At 48.0% G+C, this 22,067-nt stretch overlaps 1 protein-coding gene across 1 annotated transcript in view; it reads left to right on the top strand.

Annotated features, from left to right (window-relative positions):
• The window catches only part of LOC135507432 (brain-enriched guanylate kinase-associated protein-like), a 48,025-nt gene that overhangs the window by 21,144 nt on the left and 4,814 nt on the right, over positions 1-22,067 (top strand). Inside the window, exons 4-5 of the mRNA XM_064926973.1 lie at positions 13,315-13,422; positions 14,133-14,216. Of these exons, the coding sequence (XP_064783045.1) occupies positions 13,315-13,422; positions 14,133-14,216 (192 nt within the window). The remainder of the gene's footprint in view (positions 1-13,314; positions 13,423-14,132; positions 14,217-22,067) is intronic.

Raw genomic sequence — 22,067 nt, 5'->3', positions numbered from 1 at the left:
GAGTACTTTAAATGAAATTATGGGCAGAAAGACAAATTTAACTCCATCGTTCATAGAATCAGATGGCTTATTTTAATCATTACTTAATTGGCAAAGTGGACAAACTTAGGCAGGAAATGTCAACAACGAATAATGAGCGATCATATTAATGCATTAAAAAGGTAAAAAATGAAAGATAGGCATTATAATTCTGAATATTCTAAAGTAGTGTGGGAAAGGTGGATAAATTGATATTGAACAATAATGACGAACCTGGCATTGACAACTTAGATGGAAAGCTAATGAGGATGGTAGCTGATTCTATAGCCACTCCTATCTATCATATCTTTAATCTGAGCCTGGAGGAAAGTGTTTGTCCTCAGGCCTGGGGGGAAGCCAAAGTCATTCCGCTACCCAAAGCGGCCTTTACTGATTTTAACAGCAGACCTATTCACTTGCTAACAGCTCTTAGCAAACTGTTGGAAAAAATGTGTTTAACCAAATACAATGCTATTTCTCGATAAACAAATTAACAACAGACTTTCAGCATGCTTATAGAGAAGGGCATTCAACATGTACTGCACTGACACATATGACTGATGATTGGTTGAAAGAAATTGATAATAAGAGGATGGTGGGAGCTGTACTGTTAGATTTCAGTGTAGCCTTTGAAATTATTGACCATAACCCGTTGTTGAGAAAAATTACACTACCAGTCAAAAGTTTCAGAACACCTACTCATTCGAGGGATTTTCTTTACTTGCACTATTTTCTACATTGTAGAATAATAGTGAAGACATCAAACGATGAAATAACACATATGGAGTCATGTAGTATCCAAAAACATATTAATTAAACAAATCAAAATATATGTTATATTTTAGATTGTTCAAATAGCCACCCTTTTTCTTTATGACTGCTTTGCACATGCTTGATTGGAGTCCACCTGTGGTAAATTCAATTGATTGGACATGATTAGGAAAGGCACACACCTGTCTATATAAGGTCACACAGTTGACAGTGCATATCAGAGCAAAAACCAAGTCATAAGGTTGAAGGAATTGTACGTAGAGCTCCGAGACAGGATTGTGTCAAGGCACAGATCTGAGGAAGGTTACCTATTTATTTATGCAACATTGAAGGTCCCCAAGAACAGAGTGGCCTCAATCATTCTTAAATGGAAGAAGTTTGGAACCACCAAGACTCTTCTTAGAGCTGGCTGCCAGCCAAACTGAGCAATCAGGGGAGAAGGGCCTTGGTCAGGGAGGTGACCAAGATCCCGATGGTCACTCTGACAGAGCTCCAGAGTTCCTCTGTGGAGTTTTGAGAACATTCCAGAAGGACAACCATCTCTGAATCACTGAGTGCCCAGACGGAAGCCACTCCTCAGTAAAAGGCACATGACAGCCTGCTTGGAGTTTGCCAAAAAGGCACATAAAGGACAATCAGACCATGAGAAACAAGATTCTCTGGTCTGATGAAACCAAGATTGAACTCTTTGGCCTGAATGCCAAGCGTCACCTCTGGTGGAAACCTGTCACCATCTCTACAGTGAAGCATGGTGGTGGCAGCGTCATGCTGTGGGGATGTTTTTCAGCTGCAGGGACTGGGAGACTAGTCAGGTTTGAGGCTGAAAGGGAAAGAAAAAATATTTAAGTGCCTTTGAACAGGGTATGGTAGTAGGTGCCAGGCGCAACGGTTTGTGTCAAGAACTGCAAAGCTGTTGGGTTTATCATGCTCAGCAGTTTGCCGAAAAGATATCCAGCCAACTTGACACAGCAGTGTTCCAACAGTTGTCTCAAGTTGGCTGGTTGGCTGGTACTCACAAAAAATCATTCTTTAACCTGTCTCTTCTCCTTCATCTACACTGATTGAAGTGGATTTTACAAGTGACTTCATTGGAGTCAATATAGGCCAGCATCCCTGTGGAATGCTTTCGACACCTTGTAAAGTCCATGCCCCGATGGCATTGAGGCTGTTCTGATTAAGGGTGTGTGTGTGTGCTTTCCTAGACCTCGACTAAGCAGGCAGCTCCCGGCCCTACTCACACTGCAGTGGATGGTTCAGAGACACTTCATCCATAATAACAGTTCTCATCAGTGTGTGTTGCATTTCTGCCATGCTCACTAGTATGCCAGAAGTGCATGTTTTCTGAGTCACAGATTTCTCAAGGTGCCATTCACTGTGTTCTCATTAGTCAAAGCTTTTCAATGAAAACAAAGCATCATTATGATTTGTTCAGCGAAAAAAGTCACATGCTAGTTGAGTTTCCATTGTATTGATGTTGCTACTCGAGGTGCCAAAAATATCAGAGAGGATTTGATGATATGCTGAAATGTTTGACTTGATCTTCTTAAATCATCCCGTTGTTTTTTTCCCCCGAGCCTCTTGCTCGCCGTCTTCACATTTGACTTACCAGAATGCGTTACCCCTCATCCATTAACTGGGCTTGTCGTCGATTGATGGACATATCTCAAACAGCTATCAAACTGGACCTAGATAAAGATATGAACTTCTTCAACAAATACTGTCTCTCAACCTAAGAATTGAAATTGTGCCAAAAGGGGAAAAGAAAATCTAATGTTCAGTTGAAGCACATCAAACTTTAAATTAAATTGATTTTATGTCACATATGGCCTCTCCTTTAGGGACTTGTAGATATTTCACAAAATATTTTACCGATTGAGCATTTAAAACTTTAGGGCAGGTGGTTATTTATGAGACGCTTGGAAATCCTTTTTCTTAAGGTTAGAAATTGTATTTTTTCCACAGAAGCCTATATAACCTTGTGTGTTTCTCTCCCCTTTCCCAACTTGGGGTGGCAGGTAGCCTAGTGGTTAGAGCGTAGAGGCGGCAGGTAGCCAAGTGGTTAGAGCGTAGAGGCGGCAGGTAGCCAAGTGGTTAGAGCGTAGAGGTGGCAGGTAGCCTAGTGGTTAGAGCGTAGAGGTGGCAGGTAGCCTAGTGGTTAGAGCGTAGAGGTGGCAGGTAGCCAAGTGGTTAGAGCGTAGAGGTGGCAGGTAGCCTAGTGGTTAGAGCGTAGAGGCGGCAGGTAGCCTAGTGGTTAGAGCGTAGAGGTGGCAGGTAGCCAAGTGGTTAGAGCGTAGAGGCGGCAGGTAGCCTAGTGGTTAGAGCGTAGAGGTGGCAGGTAGCCAAGTGGTTAGAGCGTAGAGGTGGCAGGTAGCCAAGTGGTTAGAGCGTAGAGGCGGCAGGTAGCCTAGTGGTTAGAGCGTAGAGGTGGCAGGTAGCCAAGTGGTTAGAGCGTAGAGGTGGCAGGTAGCCAAGTGGTTAGAGCGTAGAGGCGGCAGGTAGCCTAGTGGTTAGAGCGTAGAGGTGGCAGGTAGCCAAGTGGTTAGAGCGTAGAGGCGGCAGGTAGCCTAGTGGTTAGAGCGTAGAGGTGGCAGGTAGCCTAGTGGTTAGAGCGTAGAGGTGGCAGGTAGCCAAGTGGTTAGAGCGTAGAGGTGGCAGGTAGCCTAGTGGTTAGAGCGTAGAGGCGGCAGGTAGCCTAGTGGTTAGAGCGTAGAGGTGGCAGGTAGCCAAGTGGTTAGAGCGTAGAGGCGGCAGGTAGCCTAGTGGTTAGAGCGTAGAGAGGGCAGGTAGCCAAGTGGTTAGAGCGTAGAGGTGGCAGGTAGCCAAGTGGTTAGAGCGTAGAGGTGGCAGGTAGCCAAGTGGTTAGAGCGTAGAGGTGGCAGGTAGCCAAGTGGTTAGAGAGTAGAGGTGGCAGGTAGCCTAGTGGTTAGAGCGTAGAGAGGGCAGGTAGCCAAGTGGTTAGAGCGTAGAGCGTAGAGGTGGCAGGTAGCCAAGTGGTTAGAGCGTAGAGGTGGCAGGTAGCCAAGTGGTTAGAGCGTAGAGGCGGCAGGTTGCCAAGTGGTTAGAGCGTAGAGGTGGCAGGTAGCCAAGTGGTTAGAGCGTAGAGGCGGCAGGTAGCCAAGTGGTTAGAGCGTAGAGGCGGCAGGTAGCCAAGTGGTTAGAGCGTAGAGGTGGCAGGTAGCCAAGTGGTTAGAGCGTAGAGGCGGCAGGTAGCCAAGTGGTTAGAGCGTAGAGGTGGCAGGTAGCCAAGTGGTTAGAGCGTAGAGGCGGCAGGTAGCCAAGTGGTTAGAGCGTAGAGGCGGCAGGTAGCCAAGTGGTTAGAGCGTAGAGGCGGCAGGTAGCCAAGTGGTTAGAGCGTAGAGGCGGCAGGTAGCCAAGTGGTTAGAGCGTAGAGGCGGCAGGTAGCCAAGTGGTTAGAGCGTAGAGGTGGCAGGTAGCCAAGTGGTTAGAGCGTAGAGGCGGCAGGTAGCCTAGTGGTTAGAGCGTAGAGGTGGCAGGTAGCCAAGTGGTTAGAGCGTAGAGGTGGCAGGTAGCCAAGTGGTTAGAGCGTAGAGGTGGCAGGTAGCCAAGTGGTTAGAGCGTAGAGGCGGCAGGTAGCCTGTGGTTAGAGCGTAGAGGTGGCAGGTAGCCAAGTGGTTAGAGCGTAGAGGCGGCAGGTAGCCAAGTGGTTAGAGCGTAGAGGCGGCAGGTAGCCAAGTGGTTAGAGCGTAGAGGTGGCAGGTAGCCAAGTGGTTAGAGCGTAGAGGTGGCAGGTAGCCAAGTGGTTAGAGCGTAGAGGCGGCAGGTAGCCAAGTGGTTAGAGCGTAGAGGCGGCAGGTAGCCAAGTGGTTAGAGCGTAGAGGCGGCAGGTAGCCAAGTGGTTAGAGCGTAGAGGCGGCAGGTAGCCAAGTGGTTAGAGCGTAGAGGCGGCAGGTAGCCAAGTGGTTAGAGCGTAGAGGTGGCAGGTAGCCAAGTGGTTAGAGCGTAGAGGTGGCAGGTAGCCAAGTGGTTAGAGCGTAGAGGTGGCAGGTAGCCAAGTGGTTAGAGCGTAGAGGTGGCAGGTAGCCAAGTGGTTAGAGAGTAGAGGTGGCAGGTAGCCTAGTGGTTAGAGCGTAGAGAGGGCAGGTAGCCAAGTGGTTAGAGCGTAGAGGTGGCAGGTAGCCAAGTGGTTAGAGCGTAGAGGTGGCAGGTAGCCAAGTGGTTAGAGCGTAGAGGCGGCAGGTTGCCAAGTGGTTAGAGCGTAGAGGTGGCAGGTAGCCAAGTGGTTAGAGCGTAGAGGCGGCAGGTAGCCAAGTGGTTAGAGCGTAGAGGCGGCAGGTAGCCAAGTGGTTAGAGCGTAGAGGTGGCAGGTAGCCAAGTGGTTAGAGCGTAGAGGTGGCAGGTAGCCAAGTGGTTAGAGCGTAGAGGTGGCAGGTAGCCAAGTGGTTAGAGCGTAGAGGCGGCAGGTAGCCTAGTGGTTAGAGCGTAGAGGTGGCAGGTAGCCAAGTGGTTAGAGCGTAGAGGCGGCAGGTAGCCAAGTGGTTAGAGCGTAGAGGCGGCAGGTAGCCTAGTGGTTAGAGCGTAGAGGCGGCAGGTAGCCTAGTGGTTAGAGCGTAGAGGCGGCAGGTAGCCTAGTGGTTAGAGCGTAGAGGCGGCAGGTAGCCTAGTGGTTAGAGCGTAGAGGCGGCAGGTAGCCTAGTGGTTAGAGCGTAGAGGCGGCAGGTAGCCAAGTGGTTAGAGCGTAGAGGTGGCAGGTAGCCAAGTGGTTAGAGCGTAGAGGCGGCAGGTAGCCAAGTGGTTAGAGCGTAGAGGCGGCAGGTAGCCAAGTGGTTAGAGCGTAGAGGTGGCAGGTAGCCTAGTGGTTAGAGCGTAGAGGCGGCAGGTAGCCAAGTGGTTAGAGCGTAGAGGTGGCAGGTAGCCAAGTGGTTAGAGCGTAGAGGTGGCAGGTAGCCAAGTGGTTAGAGCGTAGAGGCGGCAGGTAGCCAAGTGTTTAGAGCGTAGAGGCGGCAGGTAGCCAAGTGGTTAGAGCGTAGAGGCGGCAGGTAGCCAAGTGGTTAGAGCGTAGAGGCGGCAGGTAGCCAAGTGGTTAGAGCGTAGAGGCGGCAGGTAGCCAAGTGGTTAGAGCGTAGAGGCGGCAGTTAGCCAAGTGGTTAGAGCGTAGAGGCGGCAGGTAGCCAAGTGGTTAGAGCGTAGAGGCGGCAGGTAGCCAAGTGGTTAGAGCGTAGAGGCGGCAGGTAGCCAAGTGGTTAGAGCGTAGAGGCGGCAGGTAGCCTAGTGGTTAGAGCGTAGAGGCGGCAGGTAGCCAAGTGGTTAGAGCGTAGAGGTGGCAGGTAGCCAAGTGGTTAGAGCGTAGAGGCGGCAGGTAGCCTAGTGGTTAGAGCATTGGGCCAGTAATCAAAAGGTTGCTAGATTAAACCCTCAACTGACAAGGTAAAAATAGGTTGTTCTGCCCCTGAACAAGGCAGTTAACCCACTGTTCCGAGGCCATCATTGTAAATAAGAATTTGTTCTTAACTGGCTTGCCTAGTTAAATAAACTTGTAAGTCGCTTTGGACAAAAGCGTCTGCTAAATGGGATATATTATTATATTATTATATTATAAACAAAAAATGTTTTCTCCCCTCCCCCAACTTCAGTGTTTGTTGGCCTGGAGAAGATAGCAGTTCAACGGTGACAGACAGACAGCCTAAACGGCATGTGGAAATCACAATACCGCAGTCATTCACAAAACAGGTTCTTTCTCACCCAACACACATTTGTACTTATTTCGACCCTCTCCTCTCAAAATCATTACAGGAAAACAGAACCTGGAAGTCAGACCTTGTTTATCTTACTATTAAATCATTACAGGAAAACAGAACCTGGAAGTCAGACCTTGTTTATCTTACTATTAAATCATTACAGGAAAACAGAACCTGGAAGTCAGACCTTGTTTATCTTACTATTCAATCATTACAGGAAAACAGAACCTGGAAGTCAGACCTTGTTTATCTTACTATTCAATCATTACAGGAAAACAGAACCTGGAAGTCAGACCTTGTTTATCTTACTATTAAATCATTACAGGAAAACAGAACCTGGAAGTCAGACCTTGTTTATCTTACTATTCAATCATTACAGGAAAACAGAACCTGGAAGTCAGACCTTGTTTATCTTACTATTAAATCATTACAGGAAAACAGAACCTGGAAGTCAGACCTTGTTTATCTTACTATTTCATTAGAATGTTACATCATACGGCGAGAGGAATCAATATCTGTTGGGTTTGTGCAAAACAGGGTACCATTTTGATTTGAAAGGTTGTCATGGAAACCACTTCGCCCAATCCTGCGGCAGTGGTTGGATGGGAAGGTGAGGGGAAATGTCTAATTGCCCTGTGCTCTGACCCTAATAACAGTCAGTCACAATTCGTGTCAATGTGACCTTCGGCATCGTTATATTGTACAGTAGGAAATGGAGCAGGACACGACTCAATCTAGGAGTAATTCTCGCTTCATTGTCACCCACGGAGCGTTCTATTCAGCAGAGAGGACAAAATGTAACCTTGGTCATTACAAATTGTTTGGTTGTTACCTTAGTCTATACAGAGCCAATCTGGATGTAGATACAATAGCAATTTACGAGTGAGGTTGGTGTTATCTATTCTCATCATGTTTCCTCATCTCACGGTTTACGCAAGGAATGGCTGACTCAGATTTGATTAAAATGACGGTGCATGAGCCATTTGTCAATCTGATGTCAAGAGATAAAAGTTTTCATTGTTCCCTTGGGATTGTAATATATAAATAAACCCACTGAAAAACACAGTTTAGCTACAAATTGACAAGAATATCACAAGTGAGGGAGATAGATTACATCTGCATGTCAGAATACAATCTTTCGATATTCATCTATAAACCCAGTAGTCTTCTGGATTTGTCATATATGGGGGATTCCAAGGCAGCGGGAGTGGAAAGTATTTTGGGGTATCAGGTTGTTTTGGCAACTTTCACAAAAAAACTTAATTGGGAGGAAGGATGTTTGAAAAGCTTTTAAGATTTGTATGACAAATCAATTTTGAGAAAATCATGATGAAAGTGGACATTTTAGGCCCTTTTTAGATACAGTACATGCCTCCTGTAAGACCATATGATCTTTGAACTGTACATGAAACAGACAACATCTTGGTGTCCAGACTCCTTATAGTGTGCTCTAAAATATGGACTATGTCTTGATTATTAAATACAATTTCCCACATTCCTTTATTAAACATGAACCCTTTACACTCGTGGGAATTGGTCTATATGGATAGGGCTACATGGAAAGGTTTCTTCCAGAGGAACTATGGAAAGCATATGCATACCCATGGTAGCAATCAAAAGACAAAGGTTTGAAGGTTACAGCAATGAATGTTATTTTTACTGTGCTTTTCGACACATTTGTTTATTACTAAATCTGAAAATACTCTGGATACATTCAGTAACATGCTAAGAATATTCTTGGGAAATTTGGGGTAGATGAAACACAAGACAATAAAATGACAAGGGTTTGAGTGAGAGGTCTAACAGGAGTCTTCAAGTGGCCACACAACTCTCCAAAGTGTGCACAGTTTCTGTGTAATTTCAATATGCAATTTTATGACTCAAAGAAGAGTCTTCAACTGTAAGGTGCTATTTTTTTCTTAGCTGTGCCATTGAGGAACTAGATAAAGCAAGCACACTTGAAGTAGTTTTCTTTTGAAAACAGCCCTGCATCCCCACTTTCACACAATGTTTACACATTCCAAAAATGGTCCATTATAAATCGCAATCAGCGGGTGGACATCATTTGAAAGCATGTTCTATTGCCAACATGGAAGTTACAAGATAGGATCTCAAAGTGTTAGGCAATTCAGAGAAGCAGATCGTCATTTTAGTGCACATAGAATAGTCACGACTTGTGCATGCAGATGTGTGTTCCCGCCAAATTTCTCACAATACAACAAACATAGACTCATTCTGTTCAGAACAACCCAGGGTATGACGCTGTGTCATATTGAAACGCTATTTAGCGTGCACCAGCGCTAGCTATTTCACATCCGTTACACTTGTATGACATCAAAGCAGTATTTATTGTAATCATTAACGTTTCATCTTTCAAAATAATCATCTTTATTTACAGCATTTCCCTCACTCAGACAACAAATAATGTGCCAAAGTTGCCCGTTAGCAGGAGGGAGGGAGGCATCTTGTCGCAAGCGGTGTTCAAGTTCAGAACAGCTACCAGTCAAAACCAATACTATGCTGTGAAGCGGTTGTTTTAAGACGTACTGTTTGTAAAACCACAGTGAATGGGAAAGTGGATTCAAAGGGAACTCGCAATCCTAAAGAAGGGCTGTGATTTGTTGTTAATTTATTCAACATGGTTATTATTTTTTTGTCTCATCAACAATGTCTAATATTTTAGACATTGTTCGTAACAATATACTCTTCTAAAACGTCAGAGTGAGCTCTCTGGTACTTTTAAATGATATGACACATTTGATATGGAAATTGACATTACAGGTCATTATCTGGTAAAAGATAATACAAAGAAAAAAACAATGCATTTCTGTTCAAAATGTTGTATCAGGACTGCCCGAATGTAACTAATTTGTTTATTAATAACTTTTCATGATCAGAATTGTGTGCTCTCCTCAAACAATAGCTTAGTATTCTTTCACTGTAATAGCTACTGTAAATTGGGCAGTGCAGTTAGATTAACAAGAATTTAAGCTTTCTGCCAATATCTTGTTACTTACAACCTCATGCTAATTACATTAGCCTACGTTAGTTTAACCGTGCCGCGGACAGGACACAGATCCTGAAGAAGTTTTAAACTCTTAGAGGTTCATGTGAAAATGTGCATTTTAGAATCTAGACATATTCCATATGTTAGAGTACACGATAAGGAGGATAATGACACCAAGATGTTGTCTGTATCATGTACGGTCATACAGGAGGCATGTATAGGTCTAAAAAGGGCCTACAATTGCCAATTTCATCCCGATTTTCTCAACAATGCAGTAGTTTGTGATGGGCTTCGGGGGACACATACAAGGTAATGAGCAGTCTTTCTCACTGCAACATTCTAACATTATATTAATACATTTCAGATACGCTAAAAAATATATATATTTGGTTGTGTTTATGAAGGCCTTGGGTAACAGAATATGATTTGTATTTTATTTTATATAACACAATAGCATTTTCATTCATTTACGTTACTGTAGGCTGCATGTAAAAACAAAACAAAAAAAACAATTCAAGGGTTCAATCAATTTTATTTGTGGAGTGTCTTTGTTAGAATTATGAAACCGAATGCATATGTTTGGAACACGGAAACTACTCCTTTTTAAAACAACAAAAAATCTAAATAAATATCCCAACCACCAAGACGCACGGTCAAGACACGTGTTCAAATTATGAAAACATCAGTAGCCTAAACAACATTATAAGCGCCAAGTGGTCTTGATAAATAGTGAAACTCAGCACGAAATCAATAACGGCATTATGATGAATATACAGTTGGTATAGAAAGTCAAAATGTTCACCATTTGTTGCCTAACAGCCCGAAATGAAAACACATAAAATTATTATTTTCTCGGCATTATTTACACACAGCGCGCCCTGTTCTTCATTCACAATTGAGGATTGCAAAATAAGGCTTCCATCACTCATCAACTCACCCATATTCTCCCCATTCATTTATTTCATCTGTTGCTTTACAGTGCCTTAGGAAAGTATTCAGACTCCTTGACTTTTTACACATTTTGATACATTACAGGCTTATTCTAATGGATTCTACACAATCAGAGAGTCTACACAATCTATACATAATGACAAAGTGATAAACCATTTTGTAGAAATGTTTGCAAATGTATTAAAAGTATTAAATAAGGCAAATGTAAAAAGAAATACCTTATTTACATAAGGCAAATGTATTAAAAGTAAAGAAGTACTTATTTACATAAGGCAAATGTATTTAAAGAAATACCTTATTTACATAAGTATTTGGACCCTTTGCATTGAGACTCGAAATTGAGCTCAGGTGCATCCTGTTGCCATTGATCATCCTTGAGATGTTTCTACAACTTGATTAGAGTCCACCTGTGGTAAATTCAATTGATTGGACATGATTTGGAAAGGCACACACCTGTCTATATAAGGTCCCACAGTTGACAGTGCATGTCAGAGTAAAAACCAAGCCATGCGGTAGAAGGATTTGTCTGTAGAGCTCCGAGACGGGATTGTGTTGAGGCACAGATCAGGGGAAGGGTACCAAATTCTTAATTGGAAGTAGTTTGGAACCATCAAGAATCTTCCTAGAGCTAGCCGCCCGGCCAAACTAAGCAATAGGGAGATGACCAAGAATTCGATGGAGCTCCGAGACACGTCTGGAAGAAACCTGTCACCATTCCTACGGTGAAGCATGGTAGTGGAAGCATCATGCTGTGGGGATGTTTTTCAGCAACACGGACTGGAAGACTAATCAGGATTGAGGGAAAGATGAACAGAGCAAAGTATAGAGAGATCACTGATGGGAACCGGACCTCAGACCGGGGTGAAGGTTCACCTTCCCACAGGACAGCGACCCAAAGCACACAACCAAGACACACAACCAAGACAACGCAGGAGTGGCTTCGGGACAAGTCTCTGAATGTCCTTGAGTGGCCCAGCCAGAGCCCGGACTTAACCCCAATTAACCCCTGAAAATAGCTGTGCAGCAACGCTCCCCATCCAACCTGACAAAGCTTGAGAGGATCTGCAGAGTAGAATGAGATAAACTCTCCAAATACAGGTGTGCCAAGCTTGTAGCCTCATTCCCAAGAAGACTCGATGCTGTAATCACTGCCAAAGGTGCTTCAACAAAAGTACTGAGTAAAGGATCTGAATACTTATGTAATATTTCAGTTTATTTTTTATTTTTTATAAATAAGCCAAAAATGATAAAAACCTGTTTTTGCTTTGTCATTAAAAAAACAATTGAATCCATTTCTGAAAAACAGCTGTAATGTAACAAAATGTGGAAAAAGTCAAGGGGTCTGAATACTTTTGGAAGGCACTGTATGTGTGAAATTAGTTTCGATATAGTTTATGTTCACTTTCGAGGCAATTATCGGGGAAATTATTACCTGTACACTGCACTTTCAACTGTCGGAAGAATGAGCGGAGCAAGCCCCACTGTCGGGAGAAGGAGGGGCAACAGGGGAAAACCATTAGAAAAATGACATGCACTCCTGAAACTGCTTATAACTCCCGTTCTGTTTGTGAAATTAAGATTCTAACACTGACCGTGTGTTATACAGACTTATTTGGGAAAAGTCAAGGAAATGGCAGAGTAATAAAAAATAAAAAATGATGACCAGTCAAAATGACTGCTTTGGCCGTTCTAGTGTTAAGTTCCTTTTGAGAGTTGGACTGAATGAGACTGCCAAAGACTATCCAGAGTGAAGATTACATCCAGAGGAATGAATGATAAAGACTATCCAGAGTGAAATATGATTACAATGTGAAACGTCATGATTATGATTAATGTGGAACGTCATAGGAATGAATGAGACTGCCAAAGACCAACCAGAGTGAAATATGATGACAATGTGGTACATCATAGGAATGAATGAGACTGCCAAAGACCAACCAGAGTGAAATATGATGACAATGTGGTACATGAAAATATGATGACAATGTGGAACATCATAGGAATGAATGAGACTGCCAAAGACTATCCAGAGTGAAATATGATTGCAATGTGGAACATCATAGGAATGAATGAGACTGCCAAAGACTATCCAGAGTGAAATATGATTACAATGTGGAACGTCATAGGAATGAATTGAGACTGCCAAAGACCATCCAGAGTGAAATATGATTGCAATGTGGAACGTCATAGGAATGAATTGAGACTGCCAAAGACCATCCAGAGTGAAATATGATTACAATGTGGAACAACATCCCAGAACATCCCAGAGCTGATTAATAAGAGGCTTACAGAATGGATTTGGATATCAATACCAACCTATTGCTCAAACTGACATTAATTGACTTGTATTTAATTTATCTTCCACCCCTGAATTTCAAAACAATTATGACTATTGTGCGTCGGGGACTTGATGATGCATCTTTTGTCAAATCCTGCCACACAACAGGATGTTGAAAATGATTGAGTGAGGGGAGAAAGCATCTAGTAACCGTTTCTTGTTTTAGGCTAAATCACAGGAAATATTAAGGTGTCAGGTTTCGGGGCAAAAAATGACAGTCGCTGCAACCGCAATACAAGAAGCTTTAATTTCTCAGGGCTCCAAGATTGCTACTTTCTCTCACCCTGGCAGCGTAATTGATTTGATATGGGCGCTGGCCAATGTAATCTTCCTTTAATTACGACCTGCTACTGGCAGAGAAAGAGCGTGAACCCCTGACTGACTGCTCTCCACCTCTTCTCTCATTCGTTTTCCCCTGCTTTCCTTTGACTTTCTCTTCCTCTCCTTTCACTTCCCCTTCTCCCTCTTCTTGGTCTCTCAATTCCTAATTTCCTCTCTTTCTCTCCTCTTTCCACCTCTCCTCTGTGATTTAGTCCCAGCACCATGAGGATGAGAAAAGAGCGCTGAGTCGAGAGATTATTGTCCTCAACAATCACCTCATGGAGGCCAAGATCACCATTGAAAAGCTCAGAGAGGACAATGTGAGTATATAGCCAGCCATTGCGCAAAATCCTTACTTCATGAGTTTTTGAAGGGATTCACTGAAAAAACTACACACCCAATTAGACCAAAGCCTGGTGATGGCCTTGCCTACCATGCCAACTCTAACATTAACATCAAAATCTCAGTACATTTTCATCATCACAACTTCTTCATTCTTTAAATTGCTAGAGTAAGATGTACAGTAGTGACCCTCAAATCAACAGGGCCTGATCAGCACAGTTTTCTCTGGGCGGATGAATTTGTTCGGTAATCGATAGTGTGTTCGTTCCTTTGATTGTGTTCTCCCTAAGTGGAGGCTTGCCTTGTGAGACCCTCAACTTTAAATGGAAGTCAACTTTTGGGTTGTCACAAGAGACTCGAGAGAGAGAAGAACAGATAAAGACTAGTAGTCAATTTGTAATATCATTTTTGAGGACACTATTTTTTGTTTGTCGAGCATTGGTGTGTACGCAAATGCCACACGCTGAAATTACTGTTTGGTCCCATTCTACTCTGATGTACAAATACCATGAAATGACATGGAATTTACATTTATTTGTACATTTAATATAACTGCAAAGCAATTATTGTAGTAACCCATTTTAAATAGATTTAGGTCAGTTACTCCCATTACAATTAATACTGTTCTTAAGTTTGCATGGCACCCCAACCTATGACTCAACAACAGTGTCTATCTTTCCCATGCTAGGACCTGTACAGAAAGGACTGTAACCTGGCAGCACAGCTCCTACAGTGCTCCAAGTCACACCACAGAGCCCACAAGCTATCTGAGGTGAGTTCTGATCTGCTGTACACTCACTCACTGCTAACAAACAGCCCCGTCTCAAATGCTGTTCTGTCAGGCTCTTGATGGCCACTTAATTCTCCCCCTGTTGATTTGACCATACAACTGAGCACAACAGAGGACACACTGTCTCCAACAACATCTAGTCCACACAAAGGGGAAGTAAGAAGTGAAGCATGAGCGAAAATCCTCATCAATTCCCTTAGAAATGCCTCACAGACATGGGACGATTTCTTCAACGTAATGACAAGCATATATGGGCCAAGTAGCAAAGCTGCTACAGAATGAAATTGAAGGAGTTACTGAAATACAGTAAGATAACAGGGACCACAGCGGTTGTTATCGATTGACACATTCAGCTGTCAATAACAGGGATTGTTTTTTGAAAGCACATCCCTCTGAGTCAACTGAAAGTGAGACACAGCAATAGTAATGAATGTCAATGACCAATTCCCGGAGAATTGACTAATCCGTTAAAAAATGCAGCGGTGAATATAGCTGAGCGCGATCAAAGGGATGCTGCATGATTCTCATTGGGACTTAACTCTGCTAATTACCAGCCAGATAAATTGATCGGTGTGCAGATGAGCCCCTCAGGAAAGCTGCTGAACACGGCATGTTGGAGGCGCTAGTTAACCCTGCAGTCTCACCTGCTTCCCCACTCAATTCTCAATGGGGTAGGCAGGCTGCTAAAAATACAGCTGAAGTCGGTTGGAGTTTACATACACTTAGGTTGGAGTCATTAAAACCAGTTTACATACACTTAGGTTGGAGTCATTAAAACTAGTTTACATACACTTAGTTGGAGTCATTAAAACTAGTTTACATACACTTAGGTTGGAGTCATTAAAACTCATTTTTCAACCACTCCACAAATTTCTTGTTAACAAACTATAGTTTGGGCAAGTTGGTTAGGACATCTACTTTGACCATGACACAAGTCATTTTTCCAACAATTGTTTACAGACATATTATTTCACTTCTAACTCACTGTATCACAATTCCAGTGGGTCAGAAGTTTGCATACACTAAGTTGACTGTGCCTTTAAACAGCTTGGAAAATTCCAGAAAATGATGTCATGGCTTTAGAAGCTTCTGATAGGCTAATAGACATCCTTTGAGTCAATTGGAGGTGTACCTGTGAATGTATTTTAAGGCCTACCTTCAAACTCAGTGCTTCTTTGCTTGACATCATAGGAAAATCAAAAGAAATCAGCCAAGACCTCAGAAAAAAATGGTGGACCTTCACAAGTATGGTTCATCCTTGGGAGCAATTTCCAAACACCTGAAGAAACCACGTTCATCTGTACAAACAATAGTACACAAGTATAAACACCATGGGACCACGCAGCCATCATACCACTCAGGAAGAAGACGCGTTCTGTCTCCTAGAGATGAACGTACTTCAACAGTTGCTCCGTACTTTTAAAACAATAATGTTATTTTCCTGCCGAGCGTCTATTGTCAACCAAAAAGCAACATTGGGTACATCATATTTTTCTCTCTTTTTTTAACCTGTAGCTCTATGTTTGATAGTGGAGGGAAGGGAAGCGACAGGAGACCCAGAGAGCGGGGGAGAGGAGACACAGAGAGCGGGGGAGAGGAGACACAGAGAGCGGGGGAGAGGAGACGCAGAGAGCGGGGGAGAGGAGACACAGAGAGCGGGGGAGAGGAGACACAGAGAGCGGGGAGAGGAGACACAGAGAGCAGGGGAGAGGAGACACAGAGAGTGGGGGAGAGGAGACACAGAGAGCGGGGAGAGGAGACACAGAGAGAGGGGGGAGAGGAGACACAGAGTGTGGGGGAGAGGAGACACAGAGAGGGGGAGAGGAGACACAGAGAGCGGGGGAGAGGAGACACAGAGAGCGGGGGAGAGGAGACACAGAGAGCGGGGGGAGAGGAGACACAGAGAGCGGGGGAGAGGAGACACAGAGAGGGGGAGAAGAGACACAGAGAGCGGGGGAGAGGAGACACAGAGAGCGGGGAGAAGAGACACAGAGAGCGGGGGAGAGGAGACACAGAGAGGGGGGGAGAAGAGACACAGAGAGCGGGGGAGAGGAGACACAGAGAGCGGGGGAGAAGAGACACAGAGAGGGGGAGAGGAGACACAGAGAGGGGGGAGAGGAGACACAGAGAGGGGGAGAGGAGACACAGAGAGCAGGGAGAGGAGACACAGAGGGGGAGAGGAGACACAGAGAGCGGGGAGAGGAGACACAGAGAGCGGGGGAGAGGAGACACAGAGAGGGGGAGAAGAGACACAGAGAGCGGGGGAGAGGAGACACAGAGAGCGGGGAGAGGAGACACAGAGAGTGGGGGAGAGGAGACACAGAGAGCGGGGGAGAGGAGACACAGAGAGCGGGGAAGAGGAGACACAGAGAGGGGGAGAGGAGACACAGAGAGCGGGGGAGAGGAGGAGACACAGAGAGCGGGGGAGGGAGACACAGAGAGCGGGGAGAGGACACACAGAGAGCAGGGAGAGGAGACACAGAGCGGGGGAGAGGAGACACAGAGGCAGGGGAGAGGAGACACAGAGAGCAGGGAGACACAGAGAGGGGGGAGAAGAGAGAGAGCGGGGGAGGGGACAAATAGAGCGGGGGAGAGGAGACACAGAGAGCGGGGGAGAGGAGACACAGAGAGCACAGGGGGGGGGAGAGGAGACACAGAGAGCGGGGGAGAGGAGACACAGAGGAGAGGAGACACAGAGAGCGGGGGAGAGGAGACACAGAGAGCGGGGGGAGAGGAGACACAGAGAGCAGGGGGAGGGAGACACAGAGAGCGGGGAGAGGGAGACACAGAGAGAGAGGAGACACAGAGAGCGGGGGAGAGGAGACACAGAGAGCGGGGGAGAGGAGACACAGAGAGCAGGGGGAGGGGAGACACAGAGAGCGGGGAGAGGAGACACAGAGAGCGGGGGAGAGGAGACACAGAGAGCGGGGGGAGAGGAGACACAGAGAGCGGGGGAGAGGAGACACAGAGAGCGGGGGAGAGGAGACACAGAGGGCAGGGGGAGAGGAGACACAGAGAGCGGGGGAGAGGAGACACAGAGAGCGGGGGAGAGGAGACACAGAGAGCAGGGGAGAGGAGACACAGAGAGCGGGGTAGAGGAGACACAGAGAGCGGGGGAGAGGAGACACAGAGAGCGGGGGAGAGGAGACACAGAGAGTGGGGGAGAGGAGACACAGAGTGTGGGAGAGGAGACACAGAGAGCGGGGGAGAGGAGACACAGAGAGCGGGGGGAGAGGAGACACAGAGAGCGGGGAGAGGAGACACAGAGAGCGGGGGAGGGGACACAGAGAGGGGGGAGAAGAGACACAGAGAGCGGGGGAGAGGAGACACAGAGAGCGGGGGAGAAGAGACACAGAGAGGGGGGAGAGGAGACACAGAGAGGGGGGGAGGGGAGAGGTGGGGGAGACACAGAGAGCGGGGAGAGGAGACACAGAGAGCGGGGAGAAGAGACACAGAGACACAGAGAGGAGACACAGGGGGGGAGAGGAGACACAGAGAGGGGGAGAGGAGACACAGAGAGCAGGGGAGAGGAGACACAGAGAGCGGGGGAGAGGAGACACAGAGAGCAGGGGAGAGGAGACACAGAGAGCGGGGAGGGAGACACAGAGAGAGAAGAGACACAGAGAGCGGGGGAGAGGAGACACAGAGAGCGGGGGAGAGGAGACACAGAGAGTGGGGGAGAGGAGACACAGAGAGCGGGGAGAGGAGACACAGAGAGCGGGGGAAGAGGAGACACAGAGAGGGGGGAGAGGAGACACAGAGAGCGGGGAGAGGAGACACAGAGAGGGGGGAGAAGAGACACAGAGAGCGGGGGAGAGGAGACACAGAGAGCGGGGAGAGGAGACACAGAGAGCAGGGGAGAGGAGACACAGAGAGCGGGGGAGAGGAGACACAGAGAGCAGGGGAGAGGAGACACAGAGAGCGGGGGAGAGGAGACACAGAGAGAGAAGAGACACAGAGAGCGGGGGAGAGGAGACACATAGAGCGGGGGAGAGGAGACACAGAGAGCGGGGAGAGGAGACACAGAGAGCGGGGGAGAGGAGACACAGAGAGGGGGAGAGGAGACACAGAGAGCGGGGGAGGGAGACAGAGGTGGGAGACACAGAGAGCGGGGAGAGGAGACACAGAGAGTGGGGAGAGGAGACACAGAGAGCGGGGGAGGGGAGACACAGAGAGAGAGGAGACAGAGAGGCGGGGGAGAGGAGACACAGAGAGCGGGGGGAGAGGAGACACAGAGAGCGGGGAGAGGAGACACAGAGAGCAGGGGAGAGGAGACACAGAGAGCGGGGGAGAGGAGACACAGAGAGCGGGGAGAGGAGACACAGAGAGCGGGGAGAGGAGACACAGAGAGCGGGGGAGAGGAGACACAGAGAGCGGGGAGAGGAGACACAGAGAGCGGGGAGAGGAGACACAGAGAGCGAGGGAGAGGAGACACAGAGAGCGGGGAGAGGAGACACAGAGAGCGGGGGAGAAGAGACACAGAGAGCGGGGGAGAGGAGACACAGAGAGCGGGGGAGAGGAGACACAGAGAGTGGGGGAGAGGAGACACAGAGTGTGGGAGTAGGAGACACAGAGAGCGGGGAGTTGCACAGAGGTTAGGGAGAGGGAGACACAGGGCGGGGAGAGGAGTTCACAGAGTAGCTGGGGAGAGGAGACACAGAGGGACAGTTGACACAGAGAGCGGGGGGAGAGGAGACACAGTTAGCGGGGGAGAGGAGACACAGAGAGCGGGGAGAGGAGACACAGAGAGCATGGGAGAGGTTAGCACAGAGGGGGGGACAGTTGACACAGAGAGCGGGGGAGAGGAGACACAGAGGGGACAGTTGCAGACAAGAGAGCAGAGGGACAGTTGCGGGGGAAGGTTACAGAGGGCAGGGGACAGTTGCACAGAGAGTTAGAGAGACACAGTTGCGGGGAGAAGTTAGACACAGAGGCGGGGGAGAGGACACAGAGAGCGGGGGAGATGAAGAGACACAGAGAGCGGGGAGAGGAGACACAGAGGGGGGGAGAGGAGACACAGAGAGCGGGGGAGAGGAGACACAGAGAGCGGGGAGAGGAGACACAGAGGGCAGGGGGAGGGAGACAGAGAGTGTGGGAGAGGAGACACAGAGAGAGGGAGACACAGAGAGCGGGGAGAGCACAGTTGGGAGAGGGGACACAGAGAGTGGGGGAGAGGAGACACTGTTAGCAGAGGAGACAGAGAGCGGGGGAGAGGAGACACAGAGTTAGGGAGAGGAGACACAGAGAGCGGGGAGAGGAGACACAGAGAGCAGGGAGAGGAGACAGAGAGCGGGGGAGAGTATGAGCGGGGGTTACACAGAGAGCAGGGAGGGAGACAGTCGGGGGATGGAGACACAGTTAGCAGGGAGGGGACACAGTCAGATGGAGACACAGTTAGCGGGGAGAGGGACACAGAGAGCAGATGTACACAGAGAGCGGGGGAGAAGGACAGTTGAGGAGACAGTTAGCAGAGGGACACAGTCGTATGCAGAGGAGACTGAGAGCAGGGAGGGGACACAGAGAGCGGGGGATGTAATGAGAGCAGAGAGGACAGTCAGAGAGCGGGGGGAGTAGATGAGAGCGGGGGAGAGGTACACAGAGAGCGGGGAGAGGAGACACAGAGGGGACAGTCATACAGAGACTGTTAGCAGAGGGACAGTCGGGGAGATGAGACACAGAGAGCAGGGAGGGAGACACAGAGGGCAGGGGGAGAGGAGACAGAGGGGGGGACAGGAGACCCAGAGAGCGGGGGGAGAGGAGACACAGTTGTAGAGGAGACACTGAGAGCGGGGGAGAGGGACAGAGAGCGGGGGATGAGACACTGTTAGCAGGGGGAGGGAGACAGTCATATGCACACAGTTAGCAGAGGGGACACAGAGATGCGGGGGAGGGAGACAGTCGGGGGAGAGGAGACACAGAGAGCGGGGAGAGGGGGGCACAGTCACAGGGAGCGGGGGAGAGGAGACTGTTAGAGGAGACACAGAGGGCAGGGGAGAGGAGACACAGAGAGCGGGGGAGAGGAGACACAGAGAGCGGGGAGAAGAGACACAGAGATGCAGAGGAGACACAGAGAGTGGGGGAGAGGGACAGAGAGCGGGGAGAAGAGACACAGAGAGCGGGGGAGAGGAGACAGAGAGGGGGGACAGTCACAGAGAGCTGGGGAGAAGAGACACAGAGACAGTCAGACACAGAGAGCAGAGGGGACAGAGAGCGGGGGAGAAGAGACTGTTAGCAGGGGAGGGAGACACAGAGAGCGGGGGAGAGGAGACTGAGGGCAGGGGGAGAGGAGACACAGGGAGCGGGGAGAAACTGTTAGAGGAGACAGAAGGGGGACAGGAGACACAGAGACTGGGGAGAGGAGACACAGAGTGTGGGAGAGGAGACACAGAGAGCGGGGAGAGGAGACACAGTTAGCAGGGGAGAGGAGACACAGAGGGCAGGGGAGAAGAGACTGAGAGCGGGGGAGAGGGACAGAGAGCGGGGGAGAGGAGACACAGAGGGCAGGGGGAGAGGAGACAGAGAGTGTGGGAGAGGAGACACAGAGGGGGAGAGGAGACACAGAGAGCGGGGGAGAGGAGACTGAGTGTGGGAGAGGAGACACAGACAGTCACAGAGAGCGGGGGAGAGTTAGACACAGAGGGCAGGGACAGAGACACAGAGAGCGGGGGGAGAGGAGACACAGAGAGCGGGGGAGAGTTAGGGCAGGGGGAGAGGAGACAGTCAGTGTGGGAGTTAGACACAGAGGAGGAGACACAGAGAGCGGGGGAGCACAGTTAGCAGGGGGAGGGGACAGAGAGTGTGGGAGAGGAGACACAGAGAGCATGGGAGAGGAGACACAGAGAGTGGGTGAAGAGAAGAGAGACACCCCCCCCTTCATTAGAATGAAGACCAGCCTAAACTTTTGTTCTTTTTGTGGCTGTCCAGTGAATACAAGGGGAGTTCTATGTACTGTTAGCAAAGGGGACAGTCATATGTACTGTTAGCAGAGGAGACAGTTGCATGTAAGGTTAGCAGAGGGGACAGTTGCATGTAAGGTTAGCAGAGGGGACAGTTGTATGTAATGTTAGCAGAGGGGACAGTTGCATGTAATGTTAGCAGAGGGGACAGTTGCATGTAATGTTAGCAGAGGGGACAGTCGTATGCACTGTTAGCAGAGGGGACAGTCGTATGCACTGTTAGCAGAGCGAATAGTTGTATGCACTGTTAGCAGAGGGGACAGTTGCATGTAATGTTAGCAGAGGGGACAGTTGCATGTAAGGTTAGCAGAGGGGACAGTCAGATGTAATGTTAGCAGAGGGGACAGTTGTACAAACTGTTAGCAGAGGGGACAGTCGTATGCACTGTTAGCAGAGGGGACAGGTGCATGTAATGTTAGCAGAGGGGACAGTTGCATGTAATGTTAGCAGAGGGGACAGTCAGATGTAATGTTAGCAGAGGGGACAGTCAGATGTAATGTTAGCAGAGGGGACAGTTGTACAGACTGTTAGCAGAGGGGACAGTCGTATGCACTGTTAGCAGAGGGGACAGTTGCATGTAATGATAGCAGAGGGGACAGTCAGATGTAATGTTAGAAGAGGGGACAGTTGTACAAACTGTTAGTAGAGGGGACAGTCATATGTACTGTTAGCAGAGGGGACAGTCGTATGCACTGTTAGCAGAGGGGACAGTTGCATGTAATGTTAGCAGAGGGGACAGTTGCATGTAAGGTTAGCAGAGGGGACAGTCAGATGTAATGTTAGCAGAGGGGACAGTTGTACAAACTGTTAGCAGAGGGGACAGTCGTATGCACTGTTAGCAGAGGGGACAGTTGCATGTAATGTTAGCAGAGGGGAC

This window comes from Oncorhynchus masou, chromosome 21, assembly GCF_036934945.1.
Source record: "Oncorhynchus masou masou isolate Uvic2021 chromosome 21, UVic_Omas_1.1, whole genome shotgun sequence".
Lineage (NCBI taxonomy): Eukaryota > Metazoa > Chordata > Actinopteri > Salmoniformes > Salmonidae > Oncorhynchus > Oncorhynchus masou.
The sequence above is the reverse complement of the archived record's forward strand: the minus strand, read 5'-3'. Positions and strand labels throughout refer to the sequence as shown.